Below are 20,550 nucleotides of genomic sequence, written 5' to 3'. Positions count from 1 at the left end.
TGTAAACACTTCACCTTTTTCTGATCTAATTTTTTGAATAGTGTGATCTTTTTCCATTTTTCTCAACTGATGTGCAAGAAGTTTGTGCGGTTTGTCGCCGAATTCAAAATGTTTCTGTTTAGTAATTTTAAAATGCCTGATAACTCTTGCGGAGAGAATTTGATTTAACTTGAATTTTAATACTGCTATCTTATTATGTTTTTCCATGAAAAGATAATTGAAATAAGGTTGAGGATGAAAGTGAACAGTCTTCATAAAGACTCGCACAGAATGTGCAGATAATCGGTATAGCCGTGCTCATCTTGTTGCCGTATATATCATTTTATTTATTCATGTGTGTTTATATTTATATTATAGTATATGGACACATTGATCTGTTTTGTAGTAAATGCTTACTATGTTCTGTGTGCTGAAGCAAAGCAAGAATTTCATTGTCCTATCAGGACACATGACACTAAACTCACTTGAACTTGAACAAGGATTTAAATTTTTTTGTAAATTGTTAAATGACAGGTCTTCCTTGCCTGGTGAACAGTCCAGATTACACTAAATACTGCCACAAGCAGTTAGCCTTTCCTAGCAACTTATCGAGGAAAATAATTGATAACCCAGACATGGAGAGACAGTCACTGCATTCTGGTCAGAATCAAAGGTCCACATGGAAGTCACATATAGTTTCACCAGACATCTTCCACTGCCCTCCTCTTTCTGCATCTTGAAAGGACTCTCCCCCCGCCACATAATCCATTCTTCTGTATTCAACCTTCTCACAGCCTTTTCTCATCCATTCTCCAGTCCAGGGCTCAAACATTCTTACAGTGATTCTGTTGTACTTCCATTCAAAACATTTTTTGTGTTGATGTAAAGTTGTAACCAGAAATATGTAAAGCAATTTCCAGAGCACTATCAGTATAAGCACGTAATTTTGGTTTGATGGCTTAAATGCAACATGACACAACAGCCAGGAGTTTATTACTGGTCCACAACTATTCAGATCTACATCAGTTTGACAAGATCCTCTTAATAAATAAATATTAAAGTGTCTGCTTAATCTGATGTTGAGTCCGGTAGGCGGCGCAACTCTCGTCAGCAGCAGCCTCTGCAGCCCGTCCGCGTTTTTATTATTTTTTGTCTATGTTTCTATGTAGTTTTTGCTATTTTTTGTTGGGGTGTGTGTGTGGGGGGGGGGGGTGGGGGGGGGGGGAGGGGGTAACTTTTAAATCTCTCCCTGCACGGGAGACCCGACCTTTTCTTGTCGGGTCTCCGTTGTCGTTGGGGCTGCAACGAGGAGCGGCCTCCAACAGGAGAAGACCGGGGACTCTGGTGCCGATGACTCACCTCACCATTGCGGAGCTGGCCGAGTCCAGAGCGGGTGGAGCGGTGCTGCTGCTGCGGCCCGACCTCCGGAGATTCGGAGGCTGCAACTGCGGGTCTGGCGGACGGCGGCACCGGGAGCCCGCCTGTCCCTGGAGGGAGACCGCTTTTTCAGGGCTCTCGCAACGGCGACTTCTCCCGCCCGAGTTGCGGGGTCGAAGAGCTCCTGGAGCGGGGCCTGACATCACAGCCCCGCGCGGCTTGGAATGGCCACGGGACTCTGCGAGCGACCTCGCATCACCCGGCGTGGCTTTAATGGCCGCAGGACAATCGCCATCGCCAGCCGGGGGCTTTGACTTTGACTCTGACATCGGGATGGGGGAGAGTGCAGTGGAGAGATAATTTTTTTTGGCCTTCCATCACAGCAATGTGATGGATGTTTATGTAAATTATGTTGTGTCTTGGGTCTATTTGTTTGTAATGTATGGCTGCAGAAACGGCATTTCGTTTGGACCTCAAGGGGTCCAAATGACAATTAAATTGAATCTTGAATCTTGAATCTTCATGAATTAATTCATTTAATGTTGAAGGAAATCTTGATATAATATCTAGTAGTTTTCCAAGGAATACTGCAGCTCGCTGCTGTTCGGCACGGACTTGTAGGGCCGAGATGGCCTGTTTCCATGCTGTAATTGCTATATGATTGTCGATTCTTTACCGAACCCACTAAAATAACAATGTAATGTAAATACTACAGAAAATTACTGAAAAAATGACAGTAAACCGTCATTATAATGGATCACATGGGAAATTATATCCATTATTGCCGATTGTCAACTCAACTCAATATTGCTCAAAGGATTCACATCTGCTAATGCATGGAATTTCTAGAAAAAAAAAATGAATGTAATCAGTTTAAATCACATGCACTTGAACATTCATTTTTGTGGATCGGAATTTCAAATGAATCTGATCTGAATGGTTGAATAAATGTCAATTCAGCTGTGACGTGTAAACTTAAGAATCAGCTTTTATAAAGGTGAGAAAACGTTTTTAGTATTTTGTGCTTGCCTATCTTTTTAGAGCACAGCAGACCTCAGCAGAATGACAAGACATCAACATGCCTTTCTGCTGCATAGCAATTGGGCTTTGAGATAAAGATTCTTTCCTGCTGCTTCAATGAACTAGAGTTTGCTTTCAAAATAATGAAATTAATCTTGTTCACTATCATGCAACCACTTTGGATGAGATATATGAGTGGTTAAATGCATATATCCAATAGTTGATTTTTGGATGGGCTGCTGAGAATTATACATTGAATGGTATAATAATGAGATTTACATTAAAAACAAATGTAAGTTTTGTTGCATCAAATATCAATAATGCTTTACCAACTTGTGTATCTTTAGTATCCTTTACCTTACTGCCACTGCAAAGTAATAATCAGAAACACGTATTCTCATAACTTTGAGTATTTAATGTTGTTAAAGACTTAAAAAATGTAAAATATTTATTTACCTTTTTGTTTTCAGTTATTCCCTGTTCCTTAATCCAATCTTTCTTTCTTAATTTTCTCTTAGTGCCTGATATTAAATTGAGTTCACACAATCTGGTTAACATTTTCTTCTGAGTCCTGGCACTAAAATCTTCAGTCTGATTGGTTACTGTAATATAGCTTCTCTTAGTCTGGTCTGAGATGTCTCGTTTCCCTCACTGTGAGGTTGTTAACTTGCACTTTAAGTAAATTGCTAAAGCCCTACATTTCAAGGTAAATTGTGCTACTCAGGGAGGCCTTAGATGCCCCAGTGCATCAAATTCCGAGTCATTAATCATCACAGTAAAGCAATGGAAGCATTATAAAGCAAGAGGATGAGTCTTATTATTATCTGTCATGACCTGATTTTAGATTAAACTTGTAACTGTTCCCCAATATCAAAATTATATCGCACTGAACTATAAAATCAGAAGTATTTTACTTCTTTGTGAGTAATGGCATTTTGTTTTGGGTCATTATTTTTCTGCTGATAGATGCTTCTGATTCAGATACTAACCATCCCTTTACAAGCTCTTGACACACAAGAGAATAAAAGATAATTCCTGCAAGCTTTATCACAGGTCGATTTGCAAATTGATTCACAGAATGCTAGTATTTATAAATGTCCAATGCTTTTATAAAGAAGCTTTGATACAAAATGTTTTAATATGAATTGCTGCATTTCTTTCAGGGTGCTGTGATAACGCCCACTATGGACCACACCATGTCCATGCAGCCAACCAGTATGATGGGACCCTTGACCCAGCAGATGAATCACATGTCACTGGGCACAGCAGGAACAGTGAGTGCTAGAGATATCAAGCAGCATCAATATGAAATGTTTCATCTAATACATAACATGCCAGCCATATTTTAATTCCATGAGTATTATCAGAAATGGTACTATACAGAAATAAAGTTTATGAACTATATTTTGCTGTGGGAATTAATGGTTATAAAGGTGATTAAACATTCTAGTCACTTTCTCTGTTATAATAGCTAGTCTCAATTTTTTTGCTGTGACATATGACAAAGAGGGAGAAGCTAAGATCCACCTTAAAATAATTTTTATTTACAAAGCATTTTTTAGCCTAGTAAATGCTTTGAGACATTAGGATCAGTAGCAAAAAGTTTGATCAATGACTAGAATTTAAGGACTTAATAATTACAATAATGATACCGTCATAAAAATGTATGCTGCTTTTTAATTAATTTTATGTTTAGTGAGCATTGCTGGTAAGGACAGCATGTATTGCCTATGAGAAGATGGCTGTGAGCTCCCTTCTTGCACCATTCGAGTCTTCTGGAGAAGAAACTCAATAATGCTGCCAAGATCCAACAACAATAATAGTATACAAGATAGACACAAAATACTGGAGTTCAGTGGGTCAGGCAGCATCTCTGGAGAAAATAAATAAGTGTATTGACCTATTCCTTTTCTCCAGACATGCTGCCTGACCCACTGAATTACCCCAGCATTTTGTGGCTTTCTTTGGCAGCATCTGCAGTTTCTTCCCGAACAATAATAATAGTGCCCTCCATAATGTTTGGGATGAAGGCCCACCATTTATTTATTTGCCTCTGTATTCCACAATTTTGAGATTTGTAATAGAAAAAAAAATCACATGTGGTTAAAGTGCATGTTGTCAGATTTTAATAAAGGGTATTTTTATACATTTGGTTTCACCATGTAGAAATTACAGCAGTGTTTATACATAGTCCCCCCATTTCAGGGCACCATAATGTTTGGGACACGGCAATGTCATATAAATGAAAGTAGTCATGTTTAGTATTTTGTTGCATATCCTTTGCATGCAATGACTGCTTGCAGTCTGTGATTCATCTGGATATCACCAGTTGCTGGGTGTCATCTCTGGAGATGCTCTGCCAGGCTTGTATTGCAGCCATCTTTAGCTTATGTTTGTTTTGGGGGCTAGTCTCCTTCAGTTTTCTCTTCAGCATATAAACGGCATGCTCAATTTGGTTCAGATTGGGTGATTAACTTAGCCACTCAAGAATTGACCATATTTTAGCTTTGAAAAACTCCTTTGTGGCTTTAGAAGTATGTTTGGGATCATTGTCTGGCTGTAGAATGAACTACCGGCCAATGAATTTTGAGGCATTTGTTTGAACTTGAGCAGATAGGATGTGTCTTTACACTTAAGAATTCATTATTCAATTCAATTCAATTCAATTCAACTTTAACGTCATTGCACAAATACAAGTATGGGTACAACGAAATGCAGTTTAGTGTCAGTCCGTAGTAATAGTGCAATATAGAAATAAAAAATACAGAATAAGCAAACAATGTGGACGGAGAGACTGGAGAAATCTATCGGCGGGACTCCGAGTTCAGCAGTATAATAGTGTTGTTGTAGAAGCTGTTCCTCATCCTACTAGTATGAGACCTGAGGCTCCTGTACTGCCTCCCTGATGGGAGGAGGGCAAACAGTCCATGGTTGGGGTGGGAGGGGTGTTTGATGATCTTCCCGGCCCGTCTCAGACACCATTTTCGGTGGAGGGCATCCATGGCAGGGAGCGGGGCACTGATGGTGTACTGAGTGGTTTTCACCACCCGTTGTAGTGCCTTCCTGTCCGCTACGGTGCAACTGCTGTACCATACCGTGAAGCAGGTGGTCAGGATGCTTTCGATGGTACAGCGGTAAAAGTTGGTCAGGATCTGGGGGGACAGGTGAGCTTTCTTGAGCCTCCTCAGGAAGTAAAGGCGCTGCTGCGCCTTTTTGATCAGCTTGGAGGTGTTGAGGGACCAGGACAGATCCTCCGAGATGTGTACACCGAGGAATTTGTAGTTGGAGACATGCTCCACCTCAGCCTCGTTTATATGGATAAGATAAGATAAGATAAGATAAGATAAATTTATTGTCATTTGGACCCCTTGAGGTCCAAACGAAATGCCGTTTCTGCAGCCATACATACAAACACATAGACCCAAGACACAACATAATTTACATAAACATCCATCACATCGTTGTGATGGAAGGCCAAATAAACTTATCTCCACTGCACTCCACTTTCCTGTCAGAGTCAAAGTCAAAGCCCCCGGCTGGCGATGGCGATTGTCCCGCGGCGGCATTAAAGCCACGCTGGGTGGTGCGAGGTCGCACACCAGGTCTTGGTGTTAGAGCCCCCCCGGCGTGCGCTCGCAGAGTCCCGCGGCCATTCCAAGCCGCGCGGGGCAGTGGTGTCAGGCCCCGCTCCAGGAGCTCTTCAACCACGCCACTCGGGCGGGCGAAGTCGCTGTTGCGGGAGCCCTGAAAAGCGGTCTCCCTCCAGGGAGCCGCGGGCTCCCGGTGCCGCCGTCCACAGACCTGTCGTTGGAGCCTCCGACTCTCCGGTCGGGCCGCAGCAGCAGCAGCAGCAGCAGCAGTGCTCCTCCACCGCTCCACCCGCTCCGGACTCGGCCAGCCCCGCGACGGCGACGGTGAGTCGTAGCACCAGAGTCCCCGGCTTCTTCCTGTTGTAGGCCGCTCCTCGTTGCGGCCCCCAACGACAACGGAAACCCCGACGAGAAAAAAAGGTTGGGTCTCCAGTGCAGGGAGAGATTTAAAAAGTTTCCCCCCCCCCCCCCCCCCACCCCACCCCACCCCCCACCCCCACACACACACCCCAACAAAAAATAACAAAAACTACATTAAAACACAGACAGAAAATAATAAAACACGGACAGACTGCAGAGGCCGCTGCTGGCCAGAGCCGCGCCGCCCACCGGAAAGCCGCACCGCCCACCGCCCACATGGATGGGGGTATGTCTGCCCCCTTGGATCTTCCTGAAGTCGACAATAATTTCCTTCGTCTTCTTGGAGTTGAGGACAAGGTTATTGTTGGTACACCAGGTTGTCAGGTGCTGGACCTCATCCCTGTAGGCTGACTCGTCGTTGTCACTGCCGTGGTGTCCTACCGTGGTGTCGTCGGCAAATTTAATGATGGCGTTGGAGCCATTCTTAGGGATGCAGTCATGGGTGAAGAGGGAGTAGAGGAGAGGGCTGAGCAGTGTTATAGTGGAGGAGGTGAGGTTGTTGACCCTAACAGACTGTGGTCTGTTGGTGAGGAAATCCAGTGTCCAATTGCAGAGCGAGGTGGAGATGCCAAGTCCGCTGAGTTTGGTGATCAAGCTGGCAGGGATGACAGTGTTAAAGGGGGAGCTGAAATCAATGAACAGCATCCTGATGTAGGTGTTATTGCTGTCCAGGTGGGTCAGGGCAGAGTGTAGGGCTGCCGATATGGCGTCCTCTGTAGACCTGTTGGTTCGGTGGGCAAACTGATGGGGGTCCTGTGTGGGGGGGAGGCTACTATGATCAGCAGTTGTATCATTAATGAAGATAAGTGAGCCAGTACCTTCAGCAGCCATACACGCCCAGGCCATGAGGTGGTATGCATTGGATCTTGGGAAGTTCCTTCTCTCCTCCATACTTTGCGCTTGCCACCACTCTGATATAAGTTACTTGTCTCATCTGTCCACAAGACCTTTTTTCAGAACTGTGGTTTCTCTTTTAAGTACTTCTTGGCAAACTGTAACCTGGCATTCCTATTTTTGCGGTGAACTAGTGGTTTGCATCTTGCAGTGTAGCCTCTGTATTTCTGTTCATGAAGTCTTCTGCAGACAGTAGTTATTGGCAAATCCACACCTGAAGAGTGTTTCTGATCTGTCGAACAGGTGTTTGGGGATTTTTCTTTATTATAGAGAGAATTCTTCTGTTATCAGCTGTGGAGGTCTTCCTTGGCCTGCCAGTCCCTATGCTATTATTAAGCTCACCAGTGCTCTCTTTCATCTTAATGATGTTGCAAACAGTTGATTTTGGTAAGCCTAAGGTTTGGCTGATGTCTAACTGTTTCTCACTCATAATGGCTTCTTTGACTTTCATTGGCAGAACTTTGGTCCTCATGTTGATAAACAGCAATAAAAGTGTCCAAAGGTGATGGAAAGGCTGGTGGAAAGACTAGGTGCTGACAGCTCTCTTATACCTGCATTAAGGAGGCAATTAAACACACCCGAGCAATTACAAATGCCTGTGAAGTCATGTGTCCCAACCATTATGGTGCCCTGAAATGGGGGGGCTATGTATAAACACAGCTGCAATTTCTACATGGTGAAAGCAATATGTGTATTAAAAAAACCCTTTAATAAAATCTGACAATGTGCACTTTAACCACATGTGATTTTTTTCCATTACAAATCTCAAATTGTGGAGTACAGAGGCAAATAAATAAATGATGGGTCTTTGTCCCAAACATTATGGAGGGCACTGTATAATCCTAAAATAAGGTGTGCTCCGGACGGAGGTCAACATGCATGTGATAACGTTCTCATGTGTTTGCTTCCTTTGTTCTTCTAAATGATATATGGCTGGGGCAAAAGAATTGCTGCACTGGATTATCTAATTAGTACAAGGACAGCCACAGTGTACAGTAGTGGAGCGAGTGAATGAATTTAAGGTGGTGAACGGAATGCCAATTGCATGAGCTGCTTTATCCTGAATGTTTGATTATCCTTGAGTGTTGGAGCTGCATTGCTCCAGGCAATGCTTCTTCAATTTAATATTCGCTATGGAGCACTGATTTGTCAGCTAAAAAGAAACAGCAGGTGATAATATGAATGATTCTTTGCATGTGTATAACCTGATGCAAGACCTCACCAACTCCACAGTCAATCCTGTAGATGCTCAGTTCTTTTCATACCTGTACTGTTTACTACTATCTAAGGCTTTTCTGTTGGTAGACTAGACTCACCTCAGAAGAGTTGTGAAGGACACTCAGATTTATTCATCAGGATGATAATACCTCCATTCCAATCTATTCCTAAATGGTTGTGAGGAGGTATTGTAGGGTTCGCTGATTTGGATGCATCTTTTCCACCTACAATCCTATGCCTGGAATGACAACCAGCTGTTTTGTTGTTAACACTTGTGTTATTAATACGACAATGTGGCTTGCTGAGCCTTTTCAAACAGCAATTAACCATTATGATATTAGAAAGAAGTTAAATATCGATTAGACCATGAAAACAAAATTGGATTGCATCACCAAGGTGCATTAGTGAGCCGGGTCGCACTATCTGCAACAACTTGACACTGAATGAAAGGGACATTGGGCCAGTTTATTTGTAGTTTTGGTCATTGCAGCACGATTTTCAAAAGGTATTTCATATTTCTCTCCGAAGTTAAAAGACGTGATGTGCTGGTTGGAAGGTTAAATAAGTAACATAATAGTGGACTTGATGGATCCTGATTACCCCCTGCTGTTCCTTGTGAGTGAACAGGTTACAGGGAAATAAGTAGAAGAGTTGTATTTTGATCAGCTGCCCCCTTTGTTGTGATGAGGGTGAACCAACTGATTATCTGAATATGTGAGAATTTTGATTTTAAAAGTTACATGAATGAACTTAAACTCAGGAGATATTTTGTTATGAGTTGGAATCTTACAGTACAGAAACCAGTCCTACAGCCCAACCCATCTATGTTGACCAAGATGTCCCATGAGCTAGTCGCTATTGCCCTTAAAAAGAACACAAAGTGCTGGAATAACTTATGCTCTGTCCACCCAGGCCTACCGGATCTCCCATTCCCATACTGACCTATCTGTCCTGGGCCTCTTCCATTGTCAGAATGAAGCCCTACATGAACTGGCGTAACAGCACCGCATATTCCACTTGGGTAGCTTATAACCTAATGGTGTGAACGTTGAATTGTCCAACCTTGGGTAACCTCGAGCAGCTCTTCTGTCCATAACTCAGGCCCTTGATTCCTAGCAACATCCTCATAAATCTTCTTTACACCCTTTCCAGTGTAAAGGCATCTTTCCTATAACAGGGTGATAATAATTGAACATGGTACTTAGGGTGCAGCCTCACCAACATCTTGATCAGCTTCTACACTCTATTCCCTGCCCTAGATATCTGTGACATCACTTAGATTAGATTAGATTAGACTTTATTAATCCCCTTATTCAGGGGAAATTCAGATGTCCTTGCAGCACACTAATAAAAATACAACATAGTATTCATGAAGAAATTCAACACCAAACATAAAACATCCCCCCACAGTGATTCCTCACTTACACAGAACTATGTACTTGTACTTAGTGATCCATCTGTTCCACAACACTCACCGGGCCCCTATTATTCAATATGAAGAGACCGCCCTGTTTTGATTTCTTATAATGTAACACCTCACATTTGTCTAAATTGAACTTCATTTACCATTTCACAGCCCACTTTACCAACTGATTAAGACCCCGCTATAACTACCTTCACTGTCTATGATACCACCTATTTTAGTGTCATCTGTAAATGTATTAATCATGCCTTCCACATTCTCATCCAAAATTGTTGATTTAGGTGACAAACAACCAGAGGCACACCACTGATCCCTTTGCACACCACACCACAGGCTTCCAGTCTGAAAAACAACATTCCATCACCAGTGTCTGCTTCCAATCGTGAAGCAAATTCTGTACCCAGTTAGGTAGTTCTCCCTGGATTCCAGGCAGCCTAATCTTCTAGACCAACTTACCATGTAGAATTTTATCAGAGGCCTTGCTGAAATCCATATGGACTATGTCTACAATCCTGTCCTCATCAACCTTCTTTGTTACTTATTTTAAAAACTCAGTCACATTTATGAGAAACGCTCTCCCATATAAAAACACGTTGATTATCCCTAATCAACCCTAATCTATCCAAATCCATGTAAATCTTATCCTGTCCGATAACTTTCCGACCCCAGATGTTAGGCTTCTTAATCAATAGATTCCAGGTTTTTCTTTGCAGCCCTTCTTAAATAGAGGCACAACATTAGCCACTCTTCCAGTCTTCTGGCAGCTCACTTGTAGAAACATACAAAATAGGTGCAGGAGTAGGCCATTCGGCCCTTCGAGCCTGCACCGCCATTCAATATGATCATGGCTGATCATCCAACTCAGTATCCTGTACGTGCCTTCTCTCTATACCCCCTGATCCCTTTAGCCACAAGGGCCACATCTAACTCCCTCTTAAATATAACCAATGAACTGGCCTCAACTACCTTCTGTGGCAGAGAGTTCCAGAGATTCACCACTCCCTGTATGAAAAATGTTTTTCTCATCTCGGTCCTAAAGGATTTCCCCTTCATTCACAAACTGTGACCCCTTGTCCTGGAATTCCCCAACATCGGGAACAACCTTCCTGCATCTAGCCTGTCCAACCCCTTAAGAATTTTGTAAGTTTCTATAAGATCCCCCCTCAATCTTCTAAATTCTAGCGAGTACAAGCCGAGTCTGTCCAGTCTTTCTTCATATGAATGTCCTGACATCCCAGGAATCAGTCTGGTGAACCTTCTCTGTACTCCCTCTATGGCAAGAATGTCTTTCATCAGATTTGGAGACCAAAACTGTACACAATACTCCAGGTGTGGTCTCACCAATACCCTGTACAACTGTAGTAGAACCTCCCTGCTCCTATACTCAAATCCTTTTGCTGTGAATGCTAACATACCATTCGTTTTCTTTACTGCCTGCTGCACCTGCATGCCTACTTTCAATGACTGGTGTACCATGACACCCAGGTCTTGTTGCATCTCCCCTTTTCCTAATCGGCCACCATTTAGATATAAGTCTACTTTCCTGTTTTTGCCACCAAAGTGGATAACCTCACATTTATCCACATTATACTGCATCTGCTATGCATTTGCCCACTCACCCAGCCTATCCAAGTCACCTTGCAGCCTCCTAGCATCCTCCTCACAGCTAACACTGCCCCCCAGATAATGTGTCAGATAATAATTCATATATCACAGTCAGGGTGCCTGCAATTTCTTCCCTGGCTCCCCACAGTGTCCTTGAATATATCTGATCAGGCCCAAGAGATTCATCTATTTTCATACATCTTAGGACAACCAGCATCTCCTCAACTCTAATACAGACTGTCCTCAAGACATTTCCGTTAATTGTCCCAAATTCCCTAGTCTTCATCCACAGTAAAAGTAGAGGAGAAACATGCATTGATATCCTTGCTCATCTCCTGTGGCTCCACACATAGATGACTAGAAACATAGAAAATAGGTGCAGGAGTAGGCCATTCGGCCCTTCAAGCCTGCACCGCCATTCAATATGATCATGGCTGATCATCCAACTCAGTATCCCATCCCTGCCTTCTCTCCATACCCCCTGATCCCTTTAGCCACAAGGGCCACATCTAACTCCCTCTTAAATATAGCCAATGAACTGGCCTCAACTACCTTCTGTGGCGGAGAATTCCATCATGACTAGTACTTAGTTCTGGGACATGAAGTTCTTGCAAACTTATCACCTAGCAGTGGATTATATATTATCCAACAGGTTACGAAAATGTTCTTTTGCTGAGAATAGCTCATAACTTTTTTTTTCCTATGTCAAGAATGACCAAAAGCAATGTGGGAGATCATTGGAACTGTGAAGGGAGAGTGAGAAGGAATAGGAAGAGTGGCCACCTTCTGGCCTCATTGTTTCATTGTGCGAGTCAGCGAGCCTGCTCAGCACTCCCACCTCTCACCTCTGCTTGACTTAACTCTGCCCCTGACCATTATGGCTTGATAGGGGTGGTGGAGAGAGAAGGCATGTGGAAAAGCCCCATTCCAACCCAGCAGAGGACAACTGCCACATCACAGCAGCTGGCAAATCCATCCCACCGGCTTCCCAAACATCACTCAACATCAAAAATGACCTCCTCCAAAAAACCATCCCCATACAAAGCTCTGAACAGATGGCACCAGCCACTACTTCCCACCAAAAATACAGCTGCATGGTCAGGCTCCAGAAATTCTGGCTAATTCCAAATCACTTGGTTCACCCCACAGACTCATGCGTGAAGCTCTGCTGTTAAGTTTGGGAAGCTTAACTCATTTCAAAACATGTTTTAGAGTTTTATCAAAAACATTTCATAATCAAAATTTTATGTCAGGGCAGCTGGATGTATAGAAAAACAACATTAACGTTATAACTGGCAGCAATTTTCAGGTAGTTATTGATTTTGGTGACCATCATTTATGGAATATTTGTACAAAGCTGTTTGAATCTGTTATTTTTGTTTTTAAATAATTTGAACCAGATAAACAACACTATAATAGTGAATTTATCACCATTTTGTAACTGTTTTATGATATAATCTCAGTGAAAACTGGCCTAAATAGCATCTTTGAAATGTAGATAAGTATTTGGTAAGAATACAATGATTAAATATATCCCAGGATACAAATTAATGTTGCGTGACTGTAGAATGGGCAGAATGGCCTCTTCTTTTAGAGCTTTGTTAATCTCCATGGACTAAAATACTAATATTAAAGGCACTATAAATGCAAAGTGAAATTAAATACCATGAGGTGCTGTATTATTTTGAGAAATCTGGAACAATCATGACATTTAATAGAAAGGGTTACTAATACATGTCATCCAATAGGAGGATATTTATGATAAAAAACTGTATTGTCTTTTTTTAAATATCCAATACTTTAATTGGTGGTGGTTCTAGCTGTCTGTTTAACTCAAGCCACATTTATTTATGCTGTAAATAAATGCCTTCAGGTTAAACATTTCTCTGGAAGACTAATGCATTCAGACACATGTTGTCTTATTAGTCTTAGTGTTAGACAATAGGTGCAGGAGTAGGCCATTCGACCCTTCGAGCCAGTGTTGGAAGTATGATTTTATTATCCTATAAATGGGCACAAACGTACAGAAAATCGAATCAGAACAATGGTGTGTTTAATTGTGAACTGATTCTCAAGCAGTTAGTGTAATCAGCCACAATTGTTTTAATTATTTCTAGACATGATAAAGATTCATTGCATCTCTGAGAGTGAGAGGATATTGCAAGACATATCTCAATAGTTATTCTTTGGTGCATAATGCAAGTATGATTATATATGATGCTACTTCAAGACTTCTTCCCATTCCCGCACTAACCCATCAGTACGTGACCTCCTCCACTGCGAAGTGTATTCGCAGTGGAGGCCACATGCAAGCTAGAAGAACGGCACCTCATATTCTGTTTGGGTAGCTAACAACCCAATGGCATGTACATTGAATTCTCCAATTTCAGGTAAATTCATTCCATCTCCTTATTTGCCCAGCACCTGCCACCCCCACTTTTGTGCACACTGTCTCTGCCTATGGCACCTAATTCCTTTTCCTCTCCCCGCTCATCATTCCAACCCTCCCTACTCCGGGACCCCCATTTTACTTTCCCCGCTGTTGCCACCTTCACACTCCCCACTTTCTTTTCTTATCAGGTTCCACCATTCACTTCACCCCTCCTTACCTGGATCCACCTATCACTTGCAGCTCTTGTCCCACCCCTTTCCACCAGCAATCTCCCCTCTACTCCATCGATCTCAAGAAGCATCATGACCCCGCAGAGTTTCTCTAACAGTTTGATTTTTTGCTCAATATTCCAGCAGCTGCAGTTTCGTGTGTCCATTTTATTTGCGAAATGATGAACTTTTTACAATTATAATGAAAAACATTCCACTGCTAATCCACAATTTAAAATAACAATGACCACGTTTCTCTCAGTAGAACCCAACAATGGGGCGGCGCAGCGGTGGAGTTGTTGCTTTACAGGGCTTGCAGCGCCGGGGACACGGGTTCGATCCCGACTATGGGTGCTGTTCTTTCACGACTCTTCTTGAAGGGTTTCGACCTGAAACGCCACCCATTCCTACTCTCCAGCGATGCTGCCCGTCCTGCTGATTAATCGAGCTTTTTGTGTCTATCTTCAGTTTAAACCAGCATCTGCAGTTCCTCCCTACACATATTCTATGAGAGCAAATGGGGCTGAATTCTATGGAGGCATGGCCAGCTGTGATCCCAATTGGATTGTGCTCCAATCCACACATTTTACATACGTAAAGGGAATTTTATACCAAATTACTCACCTGACCAGGTGCTCTATGGAATTTTCTCCATTCTTTCAGTTTTGAAGAACCATCTTTAAATCTGTCTTTCCAAAGAATAAGTTTTATTGAAAGCACATGTTTAGTTGAAAAGCTGCAGTATGCATCAAACAAAATAAAGAAACTATAACATTTCAGTCTGGTCATACTCACTCAAATAAATAACTTAATTGTCTCACTGTGTCTTAGCATCATAAAACACAGAAAACACTATATTCCTGCTTCCTAAAATGTTTAATTTCTTTGGCTGCTAGACTCCTTTCAGCACTCAGACCAAGCATTATTTGTACACACGTACGGAATAGCCTAGTTTGTACTGAAATGAGCAATTGCGGGTGGTTGTGTCATTTTCATCTTTCCCATCTTTACTGGAACTGATACTATGATATAGGCATTAGAGTAGGAAGTTCATATTTAGGTAAATCCAGTGTTATCCAAAGAGGGTGGCTGAACTACCTAATATTCAAATATTTTTTATAACTGTAATTTCCTTCTGGCCTACATAATTTTCCTTCAGTCTATCAGAATTAGATTCTAGTTGATTAAGCCAGCAAGAACAGTATTACGCATCACATTTCCAATTATGCAGATCTAACATTAATGTATATTGCACTTCCTCAGCAGTGTTAATCAACACTTGTAATAGTAATCTTTTTCCTTTTCTCATTTGTGAAATGCAAGCTGCACCATTTCATTGCATAATCTATCCATTAGAGACTCTATATTCTGGTGTTGGTTGCCTGGAATAGAAGAAGCAATCAGCCAGAAGATGTCCTCGCAGTGTGTATTATAGGATTGTGAATGTATCACTCACTCCAAATGATGACAGTTCCTTTGCTTTAAAATAATCTAGTTAACCTTTTCATATTTCAACTATCTCAATATATGAAGTTAATTTCTAGACAGTATTGTTCAATGGATGGAATGAATAAAATCCGAAACTCCAGGACTGTGCAATAGATCAGCTGTCCCACTGAAGCAAAATCATGTTGCAAAATATTGCTATGATTGAGGTGATTTTAGAGTTTGTTAAACTTTTAAGCAATACAAAGAAAGGCATGATTTAAAAGTGTTGATTTTTATCGCTCTCCAAGTTTACAAAATTAGTCATAGAGTGATACAACATGTCCCAGCTACACTAGTCCAACCTGCCCTCGTTTGGTCTATATTCCTCCAAACCTGTGCTATCCATGTACCTGTCTAACTGTTTCTTAAACGTTGGGATAGTCCCAGCCTCAACTACTTTCTCTGGCAGCTTGTTCCATACACCCACCACCCTTTATGTGAAAAGGTACTTAAATGACCAGTGTAGGCAACCTCTCCGATTGCTATTAAATCTTTCACCTTAAACCCATGTCCCCAATTCACCTACTCTGGGCAAGAGACTGCGCATCTACAAGATCTATTTGTCTCATGATTTTATATACCTCAATAAGATCCCCCTCATCCTCCTGCGTTCCAATAGAATCCCATCCTACTCAACCTCTCTATAGGTCAGACCCTGTAGTCCTGGCAACATCCTCGTAAATGTTCTTAGTACCCTTTCCAGCTCGACAACATCTTTCCTATAACATGGTGCCCAGAATTGACCACAATACTCTAAATGAAGCTTCACCAACGTCTTATACAACTGCAACATGACCTCCCAACTTTGATACTCAATATTCTAACTGATGAAGATAAAAGCCTTAGCTGCATACACTGGTCATTTAAGTACCTACGTGCGTGAATTTCACTCCCCCTAAATGCCCAGAAGTGACTGTGGTCACAATGCTTTTAGTCCAGAGAATTATGACCAAGCTGTTAAATTCATCTGAAACAATGATCACATGATTTAAAGCATTAGACAAATTTGCAACAAGAATTTTGATTCTGTTCTGTGTATGTCGCATACTTAGCAATGGCACTTGAAAAAGATTCAAATTACATTCCCCTGTACTGAATACGAGTATGCAGATATAACTATTATCAAAACCCCTTATTGAAACTGTTCACCCTGTTCACCAATGGATCTCCACACTGAGAAAACCACTGTTGACATTTCCCCGTGATTTTTTTTTTACCCAATTCCCAACCCAAATCTTGCAGAACCCTATTGAGTAATGGACATCTATTGACTGGAAAGGAATCAAAATAGCAATGCATTTTCGCTGTCAAAAGATATGTACTACCAGCCACTTGTGCTCCATGGAGCATTAGAGGAGGCTTGAGAGAGGTAGACAATATCACAACCAGTTTATAATCGATGAATAAAGGAAAGCTATTCCAGTTAGCATATGGTTCAACGACCAAGGTCATCAGAAGTGTAAGGAAATGATGTTTTATTTAGTGAATATAAACTAAGTTGTTACGTGGAATTCATTGCCTGTGAAGGTGGTGAATGCAGAAGGGAGAGAAAAGAGATTGCAGATGCTGAATAAATAACAGAACACTCGAAGAACTCAGCAGGTCAAGGAGCATTCATCACAACAAAAGGCGTAAGTCGGCTTTTTTTTAGATTACGCCCCTGTATTGGGACTAAGAGGGAACAGAAAATGTTACCAGTGTGGAGCAGTATGCAAGGGGGTGGGATAGAAGCTGGCAGGTGATAAGTGGAACCAGATGGGGAAGTTGACGATGAGCAGATGGAACCATGGGACTGAGGATGTGAAGGGTGAACATGGAGAGTTGAAATTAGAAAATGTATCATTCATGTCTTCAATATCTTCAATTTCAACTAACCACACCACTAGTGTTCTCCTCCCACACACATTCACCTGTCAACCTTGTATTCTTCTCCCTTTGTTCATCCCTCCCAACTCCTTACCCCACCTGGTTTCATCTACACGTATCCCTTATCCATCTGGTTCCACCTCTCACCTACCAGGCTTCTTCACAGCAGACAGTGAAGAAAGCTAATGGCATGTTGGCCTTTATAACAGGAGGATTTGAGTATAGGAGCAAAGAGGTCCTTCTGCAGGTGTACAGGGCCCTAATGAGACCACACCTGGAGTATTGTGTGCAGTTTTGGTCTCCAAATTTGAGGAAGGACATTCTTGCTATTGAGGGAGTGGAGCTTGCACAAAGTGCAGCTCTTAAAGATAGCGGAGTCAAGGGATATCAGGAGAAGGCAAGAACTGGGTACTGATTGTGGATGATCAGCCATGATCACAGTGAATGCCAGGTGCCAGCTCCAAGGGCCGAATGGCCTACTCCTGTACTTATTGTCTATTGTCTATCCCACCCCACTACATACTGTTTCATACAGGCAATCTTTCCTTGTCCCTCTCAGACCTCATGCAAGATCTCAATTCAAAATGTCTGAATGGATAGGAACTTGAGAAATAATACTTTTCAGGGCTAAAAGGAATAGGAATATGATTGCTCTACAAGGAGTCAATATAGATTGTTGGGCATAGTATCCTCTTTAGGCACTACAATGATTCTATAGCTGCAACAAAACTCTGGCTTTGAAAGCAGTGACCCGATCTTCTCTGCTTTATCAATTGTGAAAAAGTAAACAGGGCATAAAATACTCGTTAAAACACAGTAGCTAATTTATAGAATATAATAAACGTAAATAAATTGAGGAGGATGATGGGCAATTGCAAGGGAGATAAAACTTAAAGTAGATGGGTAAATAAATTAAAATGTTCATTTTACAGGATATGGAGAAAGTATAGCTTTATGTCTAATTAGTCAACTGTTTCAGTCAGAACTGTCACAATGGGCCAAATGATCTCCTGCTATGCTATGTGATTTAATGAAAGTATGATTAATTTCCAACAATAACGATAGTATTTAGTCAGCAAGGTGATCAGGTTACCAGTGAAAAGCTTCAGTTATGAATTCTCAACCTCATTATTCATATCTTGGCTAGGTAGGATATGCCACAACAGATATGAACTGAAAATTACCATTGTCCAAAAGGGGGCTGGACTACAGATGAATTTCCCTGCTGTCTACCACCAAGAAAGTTATTACTACCTCATCCCAGTGTCCATAGAGATACTCTGCATATCACAATATATATTCCATCCATCCAGAGGCAAAATGGACATGACCTTTTCTGTGTGATAATTTGAAGGAAAATACAGGGAGTAGCAGTATCATTACTGCTGACCTATTTTCAACCTTCTTTGACTCTATCAGCACACGCGATATTATGGCTGCCACTGAAAAATGTCCATGTCTTACATTTGCTTCAAGCAAACATGCAAGCAATGATCATAACAATCATAGAGCCAATCTCAGTAAAATCCAGTATCAAATAAGGCTGTCACTACTCTGACACGTTACTTCTTTTTTCTTGCTGCACACTTACACTTCAGCCCAACAAACTTTATGCAGACATGAAATTAATCTTCAAATTGATGGGAAACTATTGCAAAACCTATGCAATTGCACACCAGAAGAAAGGTCACTCCAACCTCAGAAGTCGAGTTGCAGTAAGCAGATCATTATTGCTTTTGTTGGACTCAGAGTATAAGCTTTACAAAGTTATCATTAACTCGTTCACAGAAGCTTATGGGAGAATGAACCCTTCATGGGAGAATGGCACTTACGCTTAACATACACAAGACTTAGGTTGTCAACAACTCAACCCGACTGCACAATATAGCCCCCTGACAATATATGTTCATGGCAAAACCCTGAAAAGCAGGGGGCGACTTCCCATATCTCGGGCACCACCTGTCGGCAAAGACAGACACCAATGAGGGCAATGATGAATTTCACCAATGCAGCAACACATCTTTCGGTCAATTACAAAAAATGAATTGTGGCTGACACAAAATTCATGGCCTTTGAGACAGTACGGAAATAGGCCTTTTGATCCACTGTGGACATCAAGTTCCTTTCTAGGTCATCCCATTTCCTAGCACTCAACTCAGTCTTCTATGTAGCAATGTTACAAAATTTTGAGATTTTAAAAATCAAGTCTGCAATTTATCCCATCAGATAAAGCATAACAATAAGTTTAATTTGACACCAAATTCACTTTCATATCTCAAGTATTAAAAAAGTTATGGCCATTTTCATACTCGGAAATTAGCATCTTGTTCCCTATTGATTTTCAATGGACATTACAAAAAAGCTGTGATCTTGGATAGTCAACAGGCCATTTCTTAAGGAAAGATTAACATTTTTAAATAGCCTAAGTGTCCAAAGATTATTCACAAATAATTCACAATATAACATGATTTTTATATCTAATTTACATTAATTTATAGGCCAAATGGAAGGAATTTAGTGTTCAATTGCTGTAAATAAATGCCCATTTAAATCGGCTTTCCAGTGGGTTTCTGTGAACGCGCTGGTTTAGAATGTTGACAGCGCGCTGGATTAGTGCCCTCAAATGCCGAGAAAAATACTGCGGGATATAAAAAGCCCAAAATGAACCACTCGCTATAGATAACTTGATATATAGGGTTATATATATGGCCCATTTAATGTAAAAATAAGGTACATACCTTTAATTGTTTGCTTTATAAAACCCTGGGGCTGCGAGATGTTGCGGAATCAGATAGTAATTTTAAAATTATCATAACTATATTATCGAGGCCTATAAAACTAATAATACCTTTTGCGACCGGGTCTTGCAGCGATTTTTCGTTAATGATTTACTAGGCTGAACATCTGCGATTAGTACAGCCTAGTAAAAATCGCGTTTTAAACCCGCCCCCTCCAAACAGCGCCAAAATCGCCGACATGGCTGAGGGCAGATTCCCAATGGCGATTCAGGTAGGTTTTGTAACATACCTATTCTATGCCACGCGTTTCAAGTGCTCATCTAAAAACCAG

The 20,550-nt window shown here is 41.5% G+C and overlaps 1 protein-coding gene and 1 long non-coding RNA gene across 8 annotated transcripts in view; one reads left to right on the top strand and one right to left on the bottom strand.

Annotated features, from left to right (window-relative positions):
- Nucleotides 1–20,550, top strand: part of LOC129712085 (RNA-binding motif, single-stranded-interacting protein 3) — a 1,245,262-nt gene that overhangs the window by 1,210,159 nt on the left and 14,553 nt on the right. For all 7 annotated transcript variants that reach the window (XM_055660289.1, XM_055660298.1, XM_055660306.1 and 4 more), the window contains one exon: nt 3,540–3,650. In XM_055660289.1, the coding sequence (XP_055516264.1) occupies nt 3,540–3,650 (111 nt within the window). The remainder of the gene's footprint in view (nt 1–3,539; nt 3,651–20,550) is intronic.
- LOC129712127 (uncharacterized) lies at nt 2,116–14,816 on the bottom strand. The gene is made up of 3 exons (XR_008725993.1): nt 14,752–14,816; nt 8,597–8,736; nt 2,116–2,201 (listed from the first exon to the last, which is right to left on the bottom strand). It is a non-coding gene; the product is annotated as an uncharacterized LOC129712127 (long non-coding RNA).

This window comes from Leucoraja erinacea, chromosome 2 (assembly GCF_028641065.1).
Source record: "Leucoraja erinacea ecotype New England chromosome 2, Leri_hhj_1, whole genome shotgun sequence".
Classification (NCBI taxonomy): domain Eukaryota; kingdom Metazoa; phylum Chordata; class Chondrichthyes; order Rajiformes; family Rajidae; genus Leucoraja; species Leucoraja erinaceus.
This window is presented reverse-complemented; position numbering and strand designations above follow the sequence as displayed.